Source organism: Sylvia atricapilla, chromosome 19, assembly GCF_009819655.1.
Source record: "Sylvia atricapilla isolate bSylAtr1 chromosome 19, bSylAtr1.pri, whole genome shotgun sequence".
Taxonomy (NCBI): Eukaryota; Metazoa; Chordata; class Aves; order Passeriformes; family Sylviidae; genus Sylvia; species Sylvia atricapilla.
The window spans coordinates 10,453,467-10,471,236 of record NC_089158.1 but is presented as its reverse complement, the minus strand read 5'-3'; the positions used below and the strand labels follow the sequence as shown (position 1 = coordinate 10,471,236).

The following is a 17,770-nucleotide window of genomic DNA, read 5'->3' as shown; positions in this document are numbered from 1 at the left end:
TTGGTACGGTCCGGCCGCGGCCCCGCCCCTGTCCCTGCGCCGCTTCCGCCCTTCCGCGCCGCGCCGCCCGCCATGGTGAGGGAGCCGGGCCGCGCGTCGGGAATCCGCCGGCATCCCGCGGGATCGGCACCCGGGACCCGCCAGTATCCCACGGGAATGGCACCCGGGACCCGCCAGTATCCCACGGGAATGGCACTCGGGACCCGCTGGCATCCCGCGGGAACGGCCACCCCGGGACCCGCCGGCATCCCACGGGAATGGCACCCGGGATCCGCCGGCATCCCACGGGAATGGCACCCGGGACCCGCCGGCATCCCGCGGGATCGGCACCCGGGATCCGCCGGTATCCCACGGGAATGGCACTCGGGATCCGCCGGCATCCCGCGGGATCGGCACTCGGGACCCGCCGGCATCCCGCGGGAACGGCCACCCCGGGATCCACCCCCATCCGGGAGCGGCAAACCGGGAATTTCCCCGTCCCACCGGGCCGGGAGTCCCGGCAGTCCGCTCACATCGCTCCGGGCCCTGGGCCCGCACATTGGCGCTGCGGGGGCTGAGGGCGGGCGGGCTGCGGGCGCGGGGCTCGGGCGGGGGCACTGACGGCCTGTCCGCCGCCCGCAGGCCAAGATCAAGGCCCGAGACTTGCGCGGGAAGAAGAAGGAGGAGCTGCTGAAGCAGTTGGACGATCTGAAGGTGGAGCTGTCGCAGCTGCGCGTGGCCAAAGTGACCGGCGGGGCGGCCTCCAAGCTGTCCAAGATGTGAGTGGGGCCGGGGGAGCTGGGCAGGGCCGCCGAGTCCCGGGCTGCGCTTAGAGCTGCTCTCGCAGGCCGCGGGTGTTGTGTGTTCTGAAAAAAACAAACCTGTAAAACCGGCGTGGAAGAGGAGCACGTCTCAGTAGGCCTGAGGGTCGGTCTGTGTGTCCCTGCTCAGAGGTGTTGGGCGGAGATGAGCCGGGCGCTGTGGCGGGCACAGTGTGAGGGGTCCTGGGCACAAACCCGTACCTAGGGTTGGATCCATGGCTGTCCTGACATCCCTCTCCTCCCCGCCTGCAGCCGTGTGGTGCGCAAATCCATTGCCAGAGTGTTGACTGTCATCAACCAGACCCAGAAGGAGAACTTGAGGAAGTTCTACAAGGTAAGGACAAGCATCTTCTGTAAGTGGCCTTTATGCTCTTGCTGTTCACAGTTACAAAGTTCGTGGGAAGAAGGATTGCTACTTAAAAGCTTATAGCTCAGTGAAAAACTATCATTAATGTTCAGTTTAAAGTTCTCTGGTCATAGTTGAGATCTTCAAGCTTGGTGTGAGTCTGCTTTTGCAGGAGAGTCTTCTGGCAGCATCCCTGCTGTGGGATGGGATGAACTTCTTGGGAGATGTAGTTTGCAGAAATGCAGATACTCTTTTATTTCAAATTTAATCATCTCATAGGTGCCCAAGAAATTCTTTAATGCCATAAGGTTCTGTGATTTTTAGAATATCACTTCCTGGAGTGGCTATAGACTACATTGGGTGGGGAAAAAAAATAACTTTTCAAGAGGTGCTGGATAACTGGGGCTTGTAAGATTAGGCATTACTTAAACCTGAGCCAGAGCTGCTGCAAAGGTTACAATCCACTCGTGTTTCCCAGTGGAGTCTCCTAAACTTCCAGGCTGTAATGGTAGTCCCAAGGAGAGGAGGTTTGGACAGCGGTGCTGGCGCTGTGGCAGGAGCAATACCTGAACTCACTGCTGTGTGTCTTTGCAAACAGGGCAAGAAGTACAAGCCCCTGGATCTGCGGCCCAAGAAGACTCGGGCCATGCGGCGCAGGCTCAACAAGCACGAGGAGAACCTCAAGACCAAGAAGCAGCAGCGAAAGGAACGTTTGTACCCGGCCAGGAAATTCGCCATCAAGGCATAGCCCCGAGGCAGCTGCAGCTCCTGGGGATGGCTCATTAAATGCAGTTTGCTTTGGAAGTGTCACTGGTGGTTTCTTTGCTAGTGGTGGGTAAAGAGGCCGTAAAGGAGTCATCAGCTTAATGGAGGGAAATGGGAGGCTTCACAGGAGGTGTTTGAACGGTGACTGCTAATGGAAATACAGACATGGCAGTTTATTTTCCTCTGAGGGACAGGCAGTGAATGGGTACAGATCTGGGAGGCTGGTTCAACCAAACATGGAAGAAGTATTTAGCCTGAGATTGAGGTAAAATGGAAGCTTCTCACAAAAAAAATGGTAGTCAGTTGATATTTGTCACTATTTATCACAATTTAAAGTTTTATCCTGTGCTAGTGTTTAAGTGTTAATAGGAATAAATTAATTAGCTGAGGGATTTTGGAGGACTTCATGGAAACTTGTCAGCCCTTTGTTCAGATCCCTGGGCAGCTCATAGCTCCTGAGATCCCTCTGGGAGAGGGGGATAGTTTCAGACCAGGTGTTCCCTGTGTAGGTGAGGGTGCTGCTGAGGGCAGCCCAGGGTGGGAAAAAGGTCTGAGCTCCAGGGGTGGCATTGCTGAACTCCAGGGCATCCATGGCCTCAAAATTCCACACTTCTGTCTACCTGCAAAGCGCAGCATGGGTTAAATGGTTTGTCCCCCATGGAGTTCTTTGGGACTTGGACAGAGCTGCAACTCCAAAAGCCTTTTTTGGTCCTGATTGTGAGAAAGAGTTCCACAGTGCTGCTGGAGCGTGAGGGCTGCAGCACTCATGGTTTGTGTTAGTGCAGCCAATGCATTCGAACATAAAAAATTCCCTATCCATTAGGGAGTTCCTAGATTGGATCCAGATTCTGTTTAGGAAAAAAATCTTAATTCTGCTCCCTCAATTAAGGATTTTTAAGCCTCCAGCCAGTTTTACCCCTAGAGGCCTAATCACATGCGGTGCAGGGAGTTTCCCCTACATGGTGGCATTGCGAGGGGTGGCTGTGGTGTGATGTCAGCCGCGGCTTTGTCTGGGGCTGGGTGAAGGGACGTGTCTGGCAGTGAGGAGCGGGGCTGGCACGGGGCTGGGCCAGGCTGCGGAGCGGGCTGCATGTGGGAACCGGCTCCTTGGCTCCAGCTCCTGTTCCCAGGGAGGCAGAGAGCTCACACGGGGCTGTGGCTCCACGTGGGAGTGTCGTGCTGTGGCTGGCAGAGCTGCTTCTGGGGGAGCATCAGCTCCTTGCCCAGCACACAGCCCCTGTGAGGATCCCAGATGAGCACACTCCCGTCCCAGGAGCCAGGAGAGGGGCTGATTCCCTGTGCTGGGAATGGGGCAGGCTGGGGCAGGTGGCTGCTGCCAGATCATACCTGGCTCATTTGGGGTTCTCTTTGGAAAGGTGTGTGCCCTGTGCTGCTCCAGCAGCGCGGCTGAGAGGAGCATGACTTCTCTGCCAGCGTTCCTGACAACACAGCAAGGGACACACGGCATGAGCTGTGCTCTGCAGACTGGTGGCAGTGTCAGGGTGTGCTCCTGGTGTCACCTTCCACCCCAGCCACAGGAGCAGCTGCACTGCCGAGAGAGGATCTGCTGTCTCAAGGATCCAATCAGTACAGATCACTGGCATGCCAGTCAGTAACAAGAGGGTGGGAAACACAAAATTGGGGAAAAACCCCAACTAAGCAGGCACTGAACAACCAGGAGCCATGCCCATGCTGAAGTGGGAAGCACTACTGGAAAAAAGCTCAGGCTTCAGCTTGTGCACAGCCCACAGCAGCCATTTGAGGGGGTGAGCATGTTTCTGGCACTGCTCTAAATCCTGGGGCTGAATTACTCCGTCCACCCACAGCTGTGTCACAAAACCAACCAGTCTGGCCCTTCCATCAGAACTGCCCTGTCCTGTTACAGGAGACGTCCTGCAGACAAGCAGCCCTTTAAGTGACCAGGAACAACAGACTGATTGAGAGGACACAGAGGTGAAGTGATGAGCTTCCTTCAGGGCACTGGCGGAGAACACTCTGGCTCATGCTGTGAGAACAAGGCAGAGCCTGGCCTGGCTGGGGTCTCTGGTGGTCTGTGCTGGTTCCCACTTTACCAGCCAGCCCCAGAGGGTGCCCACGCTTCCCCAGCTCCCTGGCAGAAGCCACTGCTGTCAGGGCTGAGTGAACCCTCTGCAGCTTTGCCGGTCCCCAGGTGGAGGGAGGCCAGTGGCAGGAACCCCCAACTAAGGGTCACACACTCCCGGAGTATCCCAGTGTTGTGCTGCCCCTGTGGGGACCACACAGCACGTCCCCTGTGCCCCTGCAGGCTGTGTGGGCCCTGTCCCCCTGTGGCACGGCTGTGCCTGGCTCTGGGGTGGTTGCAGGGACCCGCCGTGCTGCAGCGCTGACCCCGCACAGCTGCCCTGGGTTTAGCACCGGTGTTTGCAGAGTGTCAGAACCTCGGAGGCTCAAACTGTTTATTTGCTCCTCCTAACTGAAGATGTCCCTGAGCACTGGAGAGGTTTCCTGGGAAAAGACGTTCTTGGACAAATAAATAATTTCCCGGGCGGGGATGAGGACGGAGGAGCAGCTGCTGGCTGGCTGCAGGGCACGGCCCAGGGCTGGTCGCGGAGGGAGCCCTGGCCCTGTGCCCTGGAACACATCCAACAGGACCAGATGTTTGTGCCCAGCACAGCAGGACCGGCCCGGAGCGGATGGTGTGTGTGGGGGCTGGCAGCACCCACTCCTGGACCCGATTCTGCCTCTGGGGCAGGGCCTGGGGGCTGGAGGAGGAGGGGCTGCAGAGGGGGCAGAGGCAGATGTGTGTTGTATAATCAGTCTTTTAGGATGGAAAAACCCTGAAGACTGAGCCCGACTATAAACCAAATATTGCTGAGGAAAGCCTAGGGACCACCTCCCTTGGCTGGTGTTTGCTGCGATGGACACAGCCCCCAGGTCTCCTAACACTCCTGGTATTGCTCCTGTCACCTTCCTCCTCCAGGACAGTCCTTGGCTGCTGCCCTGAGTGCTGCCACAGGGCTGCCCCTGGTTTCTGCACACAGTGGGACATGGAGGGACATGCCAAGTGCTTTGTGGGGCAGGGAGCTTTGGAGCAGCCCCGTGGGCACATCCCAGTGCCCTCGGCTGTGCCAGGCCCGGCACAGGCACTGGAAGAGCTGGCCCTGCGTGCGAGCAGCGTGTCTGGTGCATCTGGTGACCACAAGCCCCACGCTGTGAGGCCTGGCAGAAAAATGCCGTGTCCTGCTGGCCTCACCGACAGCCTCGGCCTGCCCGGGGCAGGGGCCCGCACCCAGCCCTCAATGCCCGTTTTGTTGGCCACTCTGGGGGAGGACTTGCCCCCGCTCTGCCCTGGCCCTGCTGCTCCATGAATACGGGCAGTGTCTGGATGCAGGCGCTGTGCTGCAGGGCTCTGCTCCCGCCGTCCCGGGGGCAAAGGTGGCCCTGGGGCTCCCGGGGCTGGGGGCTGCTGTGTGCTGGGGCTCCTGGCTGCCAGCCAGCCTGGCTGTGCATCTCTAGGGAGATGGAGAAAGCCCCTGCAGCAGGCTGAGCAGAGCCTGGCCACGGGAGCCCTGCTCCTTGCTGTGCCGTGCCATGGGTGCTGCCAGGGGAGGGGTGTTTGCAGGTGCATCCTGCCACCCCCAGGGGCTGCCATGGCAAAGCCGGGGTGCTGTGGAGCTGGTGGTGTAAGCCTGGGAAAGATTTCTGTTTCCACTGGTGAGTGAGTCAGCGGCGGCACCGCCAAGGCCCGTGGCTCCCCTCCCTTCCCTCCGGCCACCACCCGCTGCCCAGCCCTTTCCCACAGCTGCTCGGGGTCGTCAGCCTTGGCACCTGTGTCCCCACGTCACACCACGTCCCTGCACCTCCCTGCAGCTCCTGGAGACTTGCCAGGCACCGACGTTCTCCCACCAAACGTCCCAGCATGGGCAGCAAATGGCTGGTGGCACTGAGCTTTCTTCTCCCTGGGGATGACCCGGCATGGCTGGACACCACGTCCCTGCCCTCTGCCAAGCCCCTGCTCCTGGAGCCTGGCTGTGCCCACACTGCTCAGCTGCAGGGGATCGGGGCAGAGGCAGCTCCTGGGGTGGAACAAGGACTGAAGTTTTGGTGCACCCTCAGTGGGTGCCAACACACCGCAACCATGGGCAGGCTCTGGCCAGGATGTCACCTGCCCACTGTACATTCTGCCCACCCAGAGACTGGCCACCCCCAGTTCACCTGAGCCCCGAGACAGCTCAGCACTGGGCTGGCACCGTGGGGAGAGCAGGACGCCAGCCTGGGCCAGGAAGGAGGCAAAACCACCACAAACAAAGCAGCCCGGCCAGTAACTGAGAAGGAGCAGGGGGGGATCAGGGCTTACTGCCGGGCTGCACCGGGGACAGGAGGAGATTTTGGGAGCAAGGGCTGTGCTACCAGAGCCACCTGCCCAGATGGCCTCAGCTGCCCTTCCCCAGGCTCCACATCGCTCTCACGGGGTCTTCGAGCCCCACAGCCCCCCAACATCCCTGTCTCAAGCTTCATTTGCTGCTTGCTGCTGAACGGAGAGATTTTAATCTTTTAATCACGTTACGAGCCGAGGTGGTGCCGGCCACGCACAGGAGGAATGTCTGGAAGTCAGCAGCGCCTGTCGCAGCGGGAGCCCATCCTGCCCCCACCCACATGTCCCCACTGTGTCCTGCTCGGGGATCCCTGTCCTGCCCAGCCTGGCTTGTCCTGGGACTGGAACTGAAACCAGGGGCAGAAGGTGGGACCAGAGAGCAGGACCAGGGCCCTGTGCCAGAACAAGGCTGAGCTCACAAAGAGCTGCTGGGGCTGAGCACTCCCCACCGCAGCCCAAAGGACCCAACACAAGGCACGGCTCTGACCATGTGGGTTTCATTCCTCCCTTCCCATGTTTTCTGGCCGAGGGGAGCGGAGGGGTGTCCGTAGCCCAGCCCAGCACAGCGCGGAGCCACGGCAGCCCCTGCGGAAGAACAACAAAGCCCTGGAATTAGAGATGTGCTGGGAGTTTACTTTACCACGAAAAAATGTCAGAAATCCGTATTGTTTGTACAGGGATTTGCTGGGGATCACTAGATAAAAGCCTGGCAGGGACCCAGTCGGGGGGAAAAGTCGGCCGGCTCCTTTCTGGTGGCGAGGACCCACGGCCAAGTGAGGGGTGCAGTGCACGGCCAGCGTGGGGGCTCGGGGCAGGGACGGGGACAGGGCAGGGCAGGGATAGGGACAGGGACAGGGACAGGGACAGGGACAGGGACATGGACATGGATAGGGGCAGGGACAGGGATGGGACAGAGACAGGGACATGGATAGGGGCAGGGACAAGGACAGGGCAGAGACAGGGACAGGGGCAGGGACAGGGACAGGGACAGGGACAGGGACATGGATAGGGACAGTGACAGGGACAGGGCAGAGACAGGGATGGGACAGGGACAGGGCAGGGACAGGGACAGGGACAGGGACAGGGATGGGGCAGGGACAGGGATGGGACAGGGACAGGGACATGGATAGGGATAGGAGCAGGGGCAGGGATGGGACAGGGGCAGGGGAAGGGAAGGGACAGGGACAAGGGCAGGTGCTGCCGTGAGCCAGAGGAGAACCTGGCAGCAGCGTGGGGCCAGGACAGGGGATGCCAGGCTGCCCCGTGCCTGACACCAGTTTCAGGTCCTGGTCACCTTTCCGCTCCCAGGGACACTGTGTGCGGGGCCCCGGGGGACGCTGCCCGCGGACACACGGCCGGGAAGGCGAGGGCTCGGGGGCCGCTCTCAGGCGCTTGCCGAGCTCCACAGCAGCGCCAGGGCAGCTGCTGCCCGTGCCCACGCTCAGCTGCTCCGCGCCCCCGGCGCCTCTCGGGCTGCAGCTCCGGCTGCACAATGCTAAAGCTTTACCCCAGGACCCGGGACCCTCCGGTCTCTGCACTGCCGGGACACCGGGCCCGTGCTGCTGGGGGACGCGCTGTGCCCGCCCCGGGCCGGGTTTGGGCAGATGTGCCTGCAAGGTGTGCAACAGGTGTGACAGCAACCCCCGGGCACTCCCGGCCACGGAAGTCGGGTCAGCGGATGAGGATGGTGAGGGACAGGGACAGTGAAGGATGGGGATGGTGAGCACCCACCCTGCCGCCTGCTCCCTACCCAGCTTCAGAACAAATGACAACACGTGCAGCCCGCTCTCACATCTGTTACATTTTAATACTGTTCATGTCTAAATGACCAAAACCAAGCCAAGCGCTCGCAGCCCCTTGCTCTGCCTCACACGGAGAGTGAGAGGCCCGAGGGCTGCGCTGTCCAGTGCTGGGTGTGGGCAGGTGTGAGGGCAGGTGTGAGGGCAGGTGTGAGGGCAGGTGTGCAGGTGGCTGTGTGAGCAGGACACTCCAGGCAGGCTCCTCCACACCCGCTGCCGAAGGGGACTTGCATGGCTCCAGTGAACGCATTTAAATAACAAACTCATGATCAGCAAAAGCAAAGGCATCTTAACCACATCTCCTAAAATAGCGACTGGCACCTGTTGCTGGCGCCTGGCAGTGAGGGGCCCCGGCCTGGGGCCATGCCAGCAGTGGCACCACAGGCAGCGATGGCACTCACGGTCCCGGTGGGGACTGTGGCCGGGCCGGGGGCAGTGCAGGGGCTGCTCAGTGCGCTGGTGCAGGGCGGGAGGTGCCAGCAGGGGCAGAGGGATATGGGGCTGGGCTCCTCTCTGTGTCCCTGGGAAGCGATGCTGGCCGAGCTGCCACGGCCCCAGGGGCCACATTGTCACAGGGGTGTCTGCTGGGCGCTGCTCTCACGTGCTCTCCCTGCCCTGCAGTACAGTGGGCACGGTGCAGGTGATTGCCATAGCAGATGGGGAAGGTTTTGGGGTGGAAGGCGGGCTCTTGCCGCAGCCCTGGCTGCAGTTGGGGTGCCAGGGCCAGGCTGCGTCAGGGTGCCCCAGCCAGGCACAGCACAGGTGGGTGCAGGAGTGCAGTGGGACCCGCCCGGGCACTCAGACCACGAAGCGGAGCCCGTAGGTCATCTGATGGCCGTTGTCCCAGGCGTAGAGCACCTTCTCCTTGGGGTTGTAGTCGACCTGCGTGGTGAAGGAGTAGTGGTTGAGGAAGGGCAGTCGGAGCTCTGCCTCTGTGTCTGTGTGCGTGTCGAAGGCATAGGAGATCTGCCCTTCCTTTTGGCTGTAGGTGTCCACAGCGTAGAGGATGCCACAGATGATGAAGCAGTTCCCGTAGGTGTTGCGCTTCAGCCCCGTCTTCCAGGTGGTTTCCTTGCGCACCGAGAGGTCCACGGGGTCGAGCCGGCTGAGGACAATCACCTCCTGCTGAGAGTAGTCATAGTCCACCGAGGGGTAGATGACCCAAAGCCCGCTCTCATCCACAGCAAAGTCGATGTCCGAGTGGCCCCTCCACTTCCAGGGCGTCGTGTCCTCATACACCACGTCGTGGAGCTGCGCCCAGCCCGCCACGAACCGCTCCTTCAGGTCATACTTGATGATGTTCTTGGTGAAGGCACGGTTGTAGTAGAAGGCCCCTCTGTACACCACGTGCCCGGTGCCAATCCAGTTGTAGGGCAGCTTATAGAGGTTGCTCCAGCGGCCTGTGAGTGGGTGGGAGAGATGTTGGGACCCTCCACAGCACTGGGGTGCCGTGCACGATGGCCAGAGCCTGCTGGCAGCAGCAGGGGACTCATGTCCCCCTTGTTGCCCTCTGGATGCCCCCCAGCTCCCCTCAGCTGCCCACCGCCCCAGGGCCCAGCACAGCTGGTGTCACACAGCACTGGACACCCACCAGGGAGGAGCCAGGGACCCTGTGCCCACTCGGCTGCTCGCCCCTCACCCTGCTTGAAGCTGTCGAGGCTCCTGAACTCCACCAGGCTGTTCCCATAGTAGTAGTTGGTGACGTAGATACGGTCATCCTTGGCTGCCGGGTCCTTCATCCAGGCGCCCTCATTGCGCCCGTAGCTGTGGTGTTCCGTGGGGGGCTCCACCGACTCGATGGTGCCTTCGCACTCCACCTCCTTTACTGGGTACCGAGGGGGAGGAAGAGGAAGGTTTATCCCTGCCCCAGGCAGCCGACTCCTCCTCCTTCCCCGTGGCAGATTACTGCCGGTTTAGCCTGCCAGGGGCACTGGGCGCTCAGGGCTGGGTGCCCCCCGCTCACCCACCTCTGTTCGGTGTCTCGGGGTCCCTGGTGCTGTCAGCCCCGTGCCCGGGGGCGCTGCGGGCCGTGCTGCGGGGGGCCGGGCCGGTGCTGGGCGCAGCCGTGGTGATGGGCACGGTGGTCTCTGTCTGTGCAACAGCTTGGGCTGGGGTGCCCTGGGCTGAGAGGGGCGGGGGGCCCCTGTCCTCCTGCTGCTCTGACACCACCGCCCCTCTCGCGGGGCCCTCTGTGCGGGGACAAGCCGGGGGTCAGTGTGTTTGTAAGGGCAGCCCCGGCCCTCGGCCTCGGGGGGAGCTGCCCTCCAGCCCCCCATCCCTGCCCGGCCCGACTCACCGCGGCTGCCGGCCGGCCCCTCCGCCGCTGCCGCCGGCCCGACCTTGTAGTACGTGATGCCGCGGACCACGGTCTGCTGCTGCGCCAGGGGCTTGGGCTTGGCCGTGGGCTGTGACCCCGCCCTGGCCTTGGCGCTCTCCTTTTTGGGCTTTTCGGGCTTCAGCGGCTTCTCCTTGGGCGCTCGGGGACCTGCCCTGTCCCCCAGCGCCTTGCGGGAGCTGGGGTACCGTCCCGCCTCCTTCTCTCGGCCACCTGTCGTGTCCTGGGGGGCACAGCCTGCTCAGACCCCCTTCCCTCCCACGCCCTCCTCTGCCCTGCCACCGCCGTGCCAGGCAGCGGGCACAGCCCTGGAGTTACCCCAATGCACCCACCACAAACCTGGGGGAGCCTGGCCCTGCCTGGCAGCTCTCACTGTGCCTGCATGGGGCTGGGCCTGGGGGTATCTGTGCCCTGGGGTACCTGTGCCCGGGGGTACCTGTGCCCTGGGTACCTGTGCCCAGGGGTATCTGTGCCCTGGGGTACCTGTGCCCTGGGTACCTGTGCCCGGGGTATCTGTGCCCTGGGGTACCCTGTGCCTGGGGGTATCTGTGCCTTGGGGTACCTGTGCCCTGGGTACCTGTGCCCTGGGGTATCTGTGCCCTGGGTACCTGTTCCCTGGGGTATCTGTGCCCTGGGGTATCTGTGTCCTGGGGTACCTGTGCCCTGGGTACCTGTGCCCGGGGTACCTGTGCCCTGGGGTACCTGTGCCCGGGGGTACCTGTGCCCTGGGTACCTGTGCCCTGGGGTACCTGTGCCCTGGGGTACCTGTGCCCGGGGGTACCTGTGCCTTGGGGTACCTGTGCCCTGGGGTATCTGTGCCCGGGGTACCTGTGCCCAGGGGTACCTGTGCCCGGGGTACCTGTGCCCTGGGGTACCTGTGCCCAGGGGTACCTGTGCCCTGGGGTACCTGTGCCCTGGGGTACCTGTCCCTTGCTCTCAGGGATGGCAGCCGCATCCTTCTGCAGCAGCTGGTAGCCCAGGTTGGAGATCTCCTTCTTGATGCTGATCATGATGTCAGAGTAGTTCTCGTAGCGTTTCATCTGGTCGGTGAGGTGCTGCACGCTCTCCTTCATGAAGTCATTCTCTCTGCTCAGGTTGGTCTTGATGGTCTGCGGGAGAGGAGAGGCTGGAGCCCCACTCAGGGAGCTCCTGGAGGGTCCTGAGCTGCCCAGCGGGGAGCAGGGCGGGGATGGTGCTGCTGGAGCTCACCCACCTCCTCCAGGGTGTTCATCTGCGCCATCACCTTGCTGATGTAGGAGTGCACCTTCATCAGGTCCATGCTGTACAGCGTTCCCTCCAGCAGGTCCACCATGGACTGCAGCTGCAGAGGGGAGGCAGGGATGGGGTAAGGGCACAGGGCACAGGGCACAGGGGACAGGGGACAGGGGACAGGGGACAGGGCACAGGGGACAGGGCACAGGGCAATAGGGGACAGGGGACAGGGGACAGGGGACAGGGGACAGGGCACAGGGCACAGGGCACAGGGCACACGGCAGGGGCACAGGGCAGGGGCACAGGGCACAGGGCACAGGGCATAGGGGACAGGGCACAGGGCAGGGGTACAGGGGACAGGGCACAGGGGACAGGGCACAGGGCAGGGGCACAAGGCAGGGGCACAGGGCACAGGGCACAGGGCACAGGGCACAGGGCACAGGGCACAGGGGACAGGGCACAGGGCACAGGGGACAGGGGACAGGGGACAGGGCACAGGGCACAGGGCACAGGGCACAGGGCACAGGGGACAGGGCACAGGGCACAGGGGACAGGGGACAGGGGACAGGGCACAGGGGACAGGGCACAGGGCATAGGGGACAGGGCACAGGGCAGGGGTACAGGGGACAGGGCACAGGGGACAGGGCACAGGGCAGGGGCACAGGGCACAGGGCACAGGGCACAGGGCACAGGGCACAGGGCACAGGGCACAGGCACAGGCACAGGGCAGGGGCACGGCTGCACAGCATGAGGAGGGGGTCTGGCCCCCAGTCCCACCACACCACAGATACCTTGAAGAGCTCAGGGGCCTGTTTCTTCAGCTTCTCCATCTTCCACTCGTTCTCGCAGGGGTTGAGCGAGGAGGGGGGCGCGGTGCAGGAGCACTTGCAGTCAGCCCCCGAGCTCACCGTCTCCACGGTGTAGAAATCCTCCACGCGGGCGCTGCCGTTCCTGACGCGGCTGCAGGCGTCCTTGCTCAGCGGCCGCAGGATGCACTTGCAGCGGCAGTCGGAGCCCTCCGAGGTCATCCGCACCTGGTCCACGTCACCCAGAGCCTGCGGGACAGGTGATGAGCCCGGTGTCCCACCCAGGTGTCCCTCGGCAGCCCCAGCAGACCATCCCAGCCAGCTCCCTCACTGCTGCTTGCCCAGAGATCTGCCCCTGGGGCTGGTGGTGGTGCCCCGAAGAGCGTGAGGATGCTTATCCCTGCAGCCACCAGTGTTTTGTGGCCCAGGTGCTTCAGTCTCGTTTCCGTGGCTGTTTCCCAGCCTCCAGCAAGACCTCAGTGAGCGGGGATGGTGGCAAGAAGAGCCAGCAGCGCCTCTGTGCCCCGCTCCAAGCCCACACAGGGTTCGTTGTTCGTGGTGACACGCAGCCACCTCGGGGTGAGCTCGGCCCCTCAGCCTGCCGCGATGGCCCCAGGCACAAGGCTCAAGGACTCCCTTGTTTGCACACATGGCCCCGATTCACGCTGCGGAGCCCAGGGTGCTTTTCGGCTGGTTTAGCTCATTTCTCCCGTTGTGCTCAGGAGCACGGGGAGCTGAGTCCTCTCACCCTCTGCCGCCGGCTGTGCAGCCGCGGGGGACCCCTGGGCTGGCAGGAGCGTGGCCAGGGCGCTCTGGGTGTCCCATGTGCGGGGACGCGCCCGCCCCAAGCACTCGGGAGGGTGGGAGAGCAGGGAGCGGCAGTGCGGTGACCCCGCAGGGACAGCGCTCTGCCCACAGGGACTCTGACTCATCCTGGGAAACACAACGGTGGCAGAGCTGGGAAACAGGCTGAGATCTGGTTCCTGGTCCTCCCCGGAGCACAGAGCGCCGTGGGAAAGGGCAGAGGCCCACGGGGTCCGTGTCCTGCCTGCAGGCAGCGCCCGTGGCCGCAGGATCCCCGTTCCTGCAGCGGCAGGGCTGCGGGGCTGCTGCCACCGGGGCGGCGGCTGCCCCTGAGCCGGGCACGGCCCCCAGCTCCGCACAGCCCACACGGCCCAGAGGCGTCCTCCCCTTCTGAAGGGCTGCAAAACTCCACACAGTTTGCATTTCAAAAACCTCTCTTTCGTTCAAAGGGAAACCAGGTCCCGCTGGCTTGAAGGAAAACCCCAGGAAGCCAAAGGGCTGTAAATTGAGCAGAATCTAATCAAGCTCTCAGCAGGGAGCAGGGCAGGGACCCCCTCCCCAAACAGCACCTCGCCAGGCTCGCGGTCCCGCTGAGCTCCCCCACGGCCACGGCGGCACTTGTGCAAACAGGCAGGACGAGTCCCAGCCCGGAATCTGCCTGCCCTCTGCACACACCCGGCGGTGGCTGTCCTGCCACAGCACTGGCCACAGCACTGGCCACAGCACTGGCCACCCGTGTCACGGCGCTGCCTGAGGTCCCGGTGCGCACCCATCCCTGTGGGGATCCCACGGCGTGCCCCACTGGAAGCCCACTGGAGTCCCAGTGTGGGTCCCCCGCTGCTGCCCGCAGCCGGAGCGCGGTGAAGGCGGCAGTGCTGCAGCACAGCCCGAGCCCGGCACACGCTGTCACCCGCTCCCAGCACCTTGTGCAGGGCAGGGCCGCACTGCCCGCGCTGGAAGCTCCCTCCTGAGGGAGGAGGTGACCGTGGGCTGCGCATCCCGTCCCTCGGCAGCGGGAGGCCCGCACGGCCCGCTGAGGTCGGGCTGAGCAGAGCAGCAAACACAGCGGAGCAGCCGCCAAAGCTGTGACACTGCTCGCTGTGGAGGTGTCCGGGACACAGAACCTCTCCCACACGGCATGAAGGGCCAGCCCCATCCCGGAGACCCGCCCGGCTCCGGCCGCGTCCGTCCCGCGTGGGCAAAGGCGCCGTGGGTGTCTGTGCACCTTCCCGCGGGGCCGTAACACCACACCTCGCTCTGCCGTTTGGCAGCTCCCCTCCACAGGAACTGCGTGCTCTATTTATACAGACAAGCCCACAAGGAAGTATTCTAACACAGGCTCCCACGTGGGGAGACTCTGTGAGGGTCGCCCACGGCGGTACACGGGCCGGGTGCTCTCTGGCAGCCCGTGCCTGGCTGTAGCCGACTCCACAGGGCACAGGCCACACCAGGGCACGCACAGACCTTCTCCCCGGCGGTGCCCAGGTGCCTGGGGACGTGAGTGCAGAGGGCAGCCCGTGGGGCTCTGCTCTCTCCAGGTGGGAATCTGTGAGTTCCCCAATAAACCCGCGTGGGGGGCTGAGGCAGCCCCGCGGGGGCTCTGGTGATTCTTTCCCTGGATGCCCCCAGTCGCTGCAGCACCCCAGGGTGCTGGCAGGTGGCTGCTGCCTCTCCTCCCGAGCGGGTCCCAGCCCCACGGGGGCTGCACACCCACGGCCGCTGTGGGGACAGTGTCCCTGCACTCTGCTGAGCGTTTCCTCACTGCAAGTTTTGCGAGCTGGGTAATTTTCCCAGTTTCCGGGACCTCTTGCAAGAGCATCCATGTGAGCACAGAGTTTGTGACATTATTTGGAGAAAGCGGGACCTTTGACAATGACCCTTGGCCAGCTTTTGAGCTGTCCTTTGGCTGCTGCCAGAGGACTCGTCTCGGAGGAAAACACGCAGCGTTGATAAGCTGCCGCACCGCACGCCTCTGGCACAGCTGCCGGGAGGCACGTCCCCGTCACGGCAGCGAAACCGTGTCACCCTCCTCTTCCTCCTCCCGCCAGGCTTGGCACAAGGTGTCAAACACGTCCTGCAGCTGAGGCAGAAGGGGGCTGGCAGGGCTGGGCCGTGGCTGACGGCGGCCAGGCCCCGGGCGCTGGGAGTCCCGTGTTGGTCACGGGGACACAGCCGTGCCAAGGGAATCGTGTGGCACACGCACGGCCACCGATGGGACCCCATCCAACGGCAAGGAGGCAGAAAACGCCCCCGAGCACAGCAGGCAGCACCTGCGGGGAGGAGGGATGGAGGAGGCGGCGGCACCGCGTGGATCGCTGAGTCCTGCCAGCATCACCCCTGGCACCCCGCCGGGAACCCAAGCAACGGGGCATTCCAGGCTTTGGATATCTGTTCCAAGCTAAGTGCTGCCGACAACAGCTGTGTTAGTGTCGTTTTCCACCAAACGTCTTGGGAAATCCTGTCGTTTTAACATTTGGTGATCCTAGCAGTAGCTGCTCCCACCACCATTCCTCTGGGCTGTGTCCCGGTGTCCCCGCTCCGGCCCCGCTACGGCCACTGACCCCGTGGAAGACGTCTTCCAGCTGGAACCGAGGGCTCCTGGATGCACGGGGAAGGCTGGCTCCCCCCGCCGCCCGGTGCCGCTCCTGCTCCTCATCCCCGCGGGGAAAGGCTTGTCTGGGCTGTGCTCCCTGGCACGGAGCGGCTCATTGCAGCGCCCATCACCGCGCCGCCGGGGCTTGGGCACCTTCCAACCGCTCGAACGCGCCCGTCTCCCGGCTCATTCCCTGCGCCGAAGCCCCGCCGCGATGGGAGCACCGGCACCGAACCGCAGCCTTTCCCGGGACCCCCGCCCGCTGCCCGTGTCGGCCCGAGCCCGGAGAGCAGCCAGCGCCGGGACACCGGGCCGGCCCCGCGGGGACGGGGCTGCTCCTGCCCGCTCCCGACCGCCGCCGTGATCGCTCCCGGCCGCGATCGCCTTCCCGGTGCCGAGCCCAGTCGGTGCCGGTGCCGGTGCCGGTCCGGCCCGTCCTTACCGTGGCGGCGCCGCGCACCGCGGCCAGCGCCGGGAGCAGGAGCGCGGGGAGCAGCAGCGCCCGCATGGCGAGAGCGGCGGTGACCGCCCGCACCGAGCGCCCGCTCCGCCCGGCCCGGCCCGTCCCGGCGGCGGGGAGGAGCCGCCCGTCCCGTCCGCCCGTCCCGCCCCGCCCCGGCCCGGCCCGGCCCGTCCCGCCGGCACCGGCCCCAGCAGCGGCGCGGGGGCGGCGCGTTCCCCCGGGCGGAGCTGGCCGTGCCCGCCCGGGGCCCCCGCTGTACCGGGGCTCCCGCTGAACCGGGGCTGCCCGCTGTACCGGGGCTCCCGCTGAACCGGGGCTGCCCGTCCCTCCCCGGGCTGGCCGATCCCCGAGGAGGAGGAGGAGGAAGACGAGGCGGTGTCCCCGGGCGAGCCCGGCCGGACCCTGGCCGGGGCTGTGCGGTTTCCCCGGGCCATGCCCCGTGCCCGGTTCCGCCCGTCTGGCGGTGCCCGGTTCCCCTCCGGCGGAGCGCGGCGCCGCGGGCACGGCTCGGGGCTCGGCCTGCGGCTGCCCCCCTGGCGCCCCGCCGCTCCCGGCGCACCGGCGCGGGTTTGCCGGGGCGGGCCGGGGGCGCGGCCGTCGGGGCCGGGCCGCGGCTCCCCGCGGCGGCGCTCGGACTACGGCTCCCGTGGTGCCCCGGGGGGGCGGAGCGCGGCCGGCCCCGGCTGTCAGCAGCGCCCGAGCGGCCATGGGGCAGCGCGGCCGCCGGGGGCCGCTGAGCCCGCCGAGCCCCGGCCCGGCGCGGCCCCGGCGCCGCCATGGAGCTGGAGCCGCCCGCCGAGCTCCCGGAGCCCCGCGCCGCCAGCAAGGGGCCGCCCCGCAGCGGTGAGTGCCAGCCGGGGTGCGGGCGGTACCGGGGGCTCCGCGGGCTCCGACTGCCCGATGCGGCCCCGCAACTTTCCGCGGCCGCGGGGCGCAACAAAGGGCCGCTGCCCGCTGCCCCGGGCCGGGAGCCGGGAGCCGGGAGCCGCTCGGGCTCGGTGGGACACGCGGGGGTCTCCGCCCGCTGCAGCTCCCTCCGGGCGCTGCGGGAATTCAGCTGCGAATTCAGCTCCTTGGGTAAAACTGGCGTTTTCCCCGTGCGGGGTCCCGCGGGGGTCGGTGCGAGCGGTGTCCCGGGGCAGCCCCGCGGGGTCCCGGTACCGCCCGCGGGGTCCCGGTACCGCCCGCCGTGTCCCGGTGCCGCCCGCCGTGTCTCGGTACCGCCCGCGGGGTCCCGGTCCCGCCCGCCGTGTCCCGGTGCCGCCCGCGGGGTCCCGGTGCCGCCCGCGGGGTCCCGGTACCGCCCGCCGTGTCCCGGTGCCGCCCGCCGTGTCCCGGTGCCGCCCGCGGGGTCCCGGTGCCGCCCGCGGGGTCCCGGTGCCGCCCGCCGTGTCCCGGTGCCGCCCGCCGTGTCCCGGTGCCCCGCCGCTGCCCCGCGGTGTCTGGGCTCGGCCCCCGTGAGCCGGACCCTGGCCCGGGTTTATGGGCACCAT

General features: G+C 65.2%; 2 protein-coding genes across 2 annotated transcripts; one reads left to right on the top strand and one right to left on the bottom strand.

Moving 5' to 3' along the window:
* On the top strand, positions 1–1,950 carry RPL35 (ribosomal protein L35). Its single transcript, XM_066332979.1, has 4 exons — positions 1–75; positions 622–758; positions 1,053–1,134; positions 1,745–1,950. The coding sequence occupies exons 1-4, from the start codon at positions 73–75 to the stop codon at positions 1,892–1,894; spliced, it is 372 nt and encodes a 123-aa protein (XP_066189076.1). The 5' UTR covers positions 1–72; the 3' UTR covers positions 1,895–1,950.
* Positions 1,951–8,053: 6,103 nt separating this feature from the next.
* On the bottom strand, positions 8,054–16,377 carry OLFML2A (olfactomedin like 2A). The gene is made up of 8 exons (XM_066332978.1): positions 16,257–16,377; positions 12,403–12,666; positions 11,613–11,720; positions 11,323–11,508; positions 10,361–10,622; positions 10,032–10,253; positions 9,704–9,889; positions 8,054–9,464 (listed from the first exon to the last, which is right to left on the bottom strand). Exons 1-8 carry the CDS (start codon positions 16,320–16,322, stop codon positions 8,863–8,865), a joined length of 1,896 nt encoding a protein of 631 aa, XP_066189075.1. The 5' UTR covers positions 16,323–16,377; the 3' UTR covers positions 8,054–8,862.
* Between the last annotated feature and the right edge of the window lie 1,393 nt (positions 16,378–17,770).

Excerpts from the sequence above, each read along its gene's own strand:
- RPL35 (XM_066332979.1), top strand. Across the intron at positions 759-1,052 it reads GCCTCCAAGCTGTCCAAGAT|CCGTGTGGTGCGCAAATCCA; the intron begins GTGAGTGGGGCC and ends CCCCGCCTGCAG. Across the intron at positions 1,135-1,744 it reads ACTTGAGGAAGTTCTACAAG|GGCAAGAAGTACAAGCCCCT; the intron begins GTAAGGACAAGC and ends CTTTGCAAACAG.
- OLFML2A (XM_066332978.1), bottom strand. The coding sequence starts at position 16,322 with ATGCGGGCGCTGCTGCTCCCCGCGCTCCTGCTCCCGGCGCTGGCCGCG. Across the intron at positions 11,721-12,402 it reads AGGCCCCTGAGCTCTTCAAG|CTGCAGTCCATGGTGGACCT; the intron begins GTATCTGTGGTG and ends TCCCCTCTGCAG. Across the intron at positions 10,254-10,360 it reads GGGGCCGGCCGGCAGCCGCG|AGGGCCCCGCGAGAGGGGCG; the intron begins GTGAGTCGGGCC and ends GTCCCCGCACAG.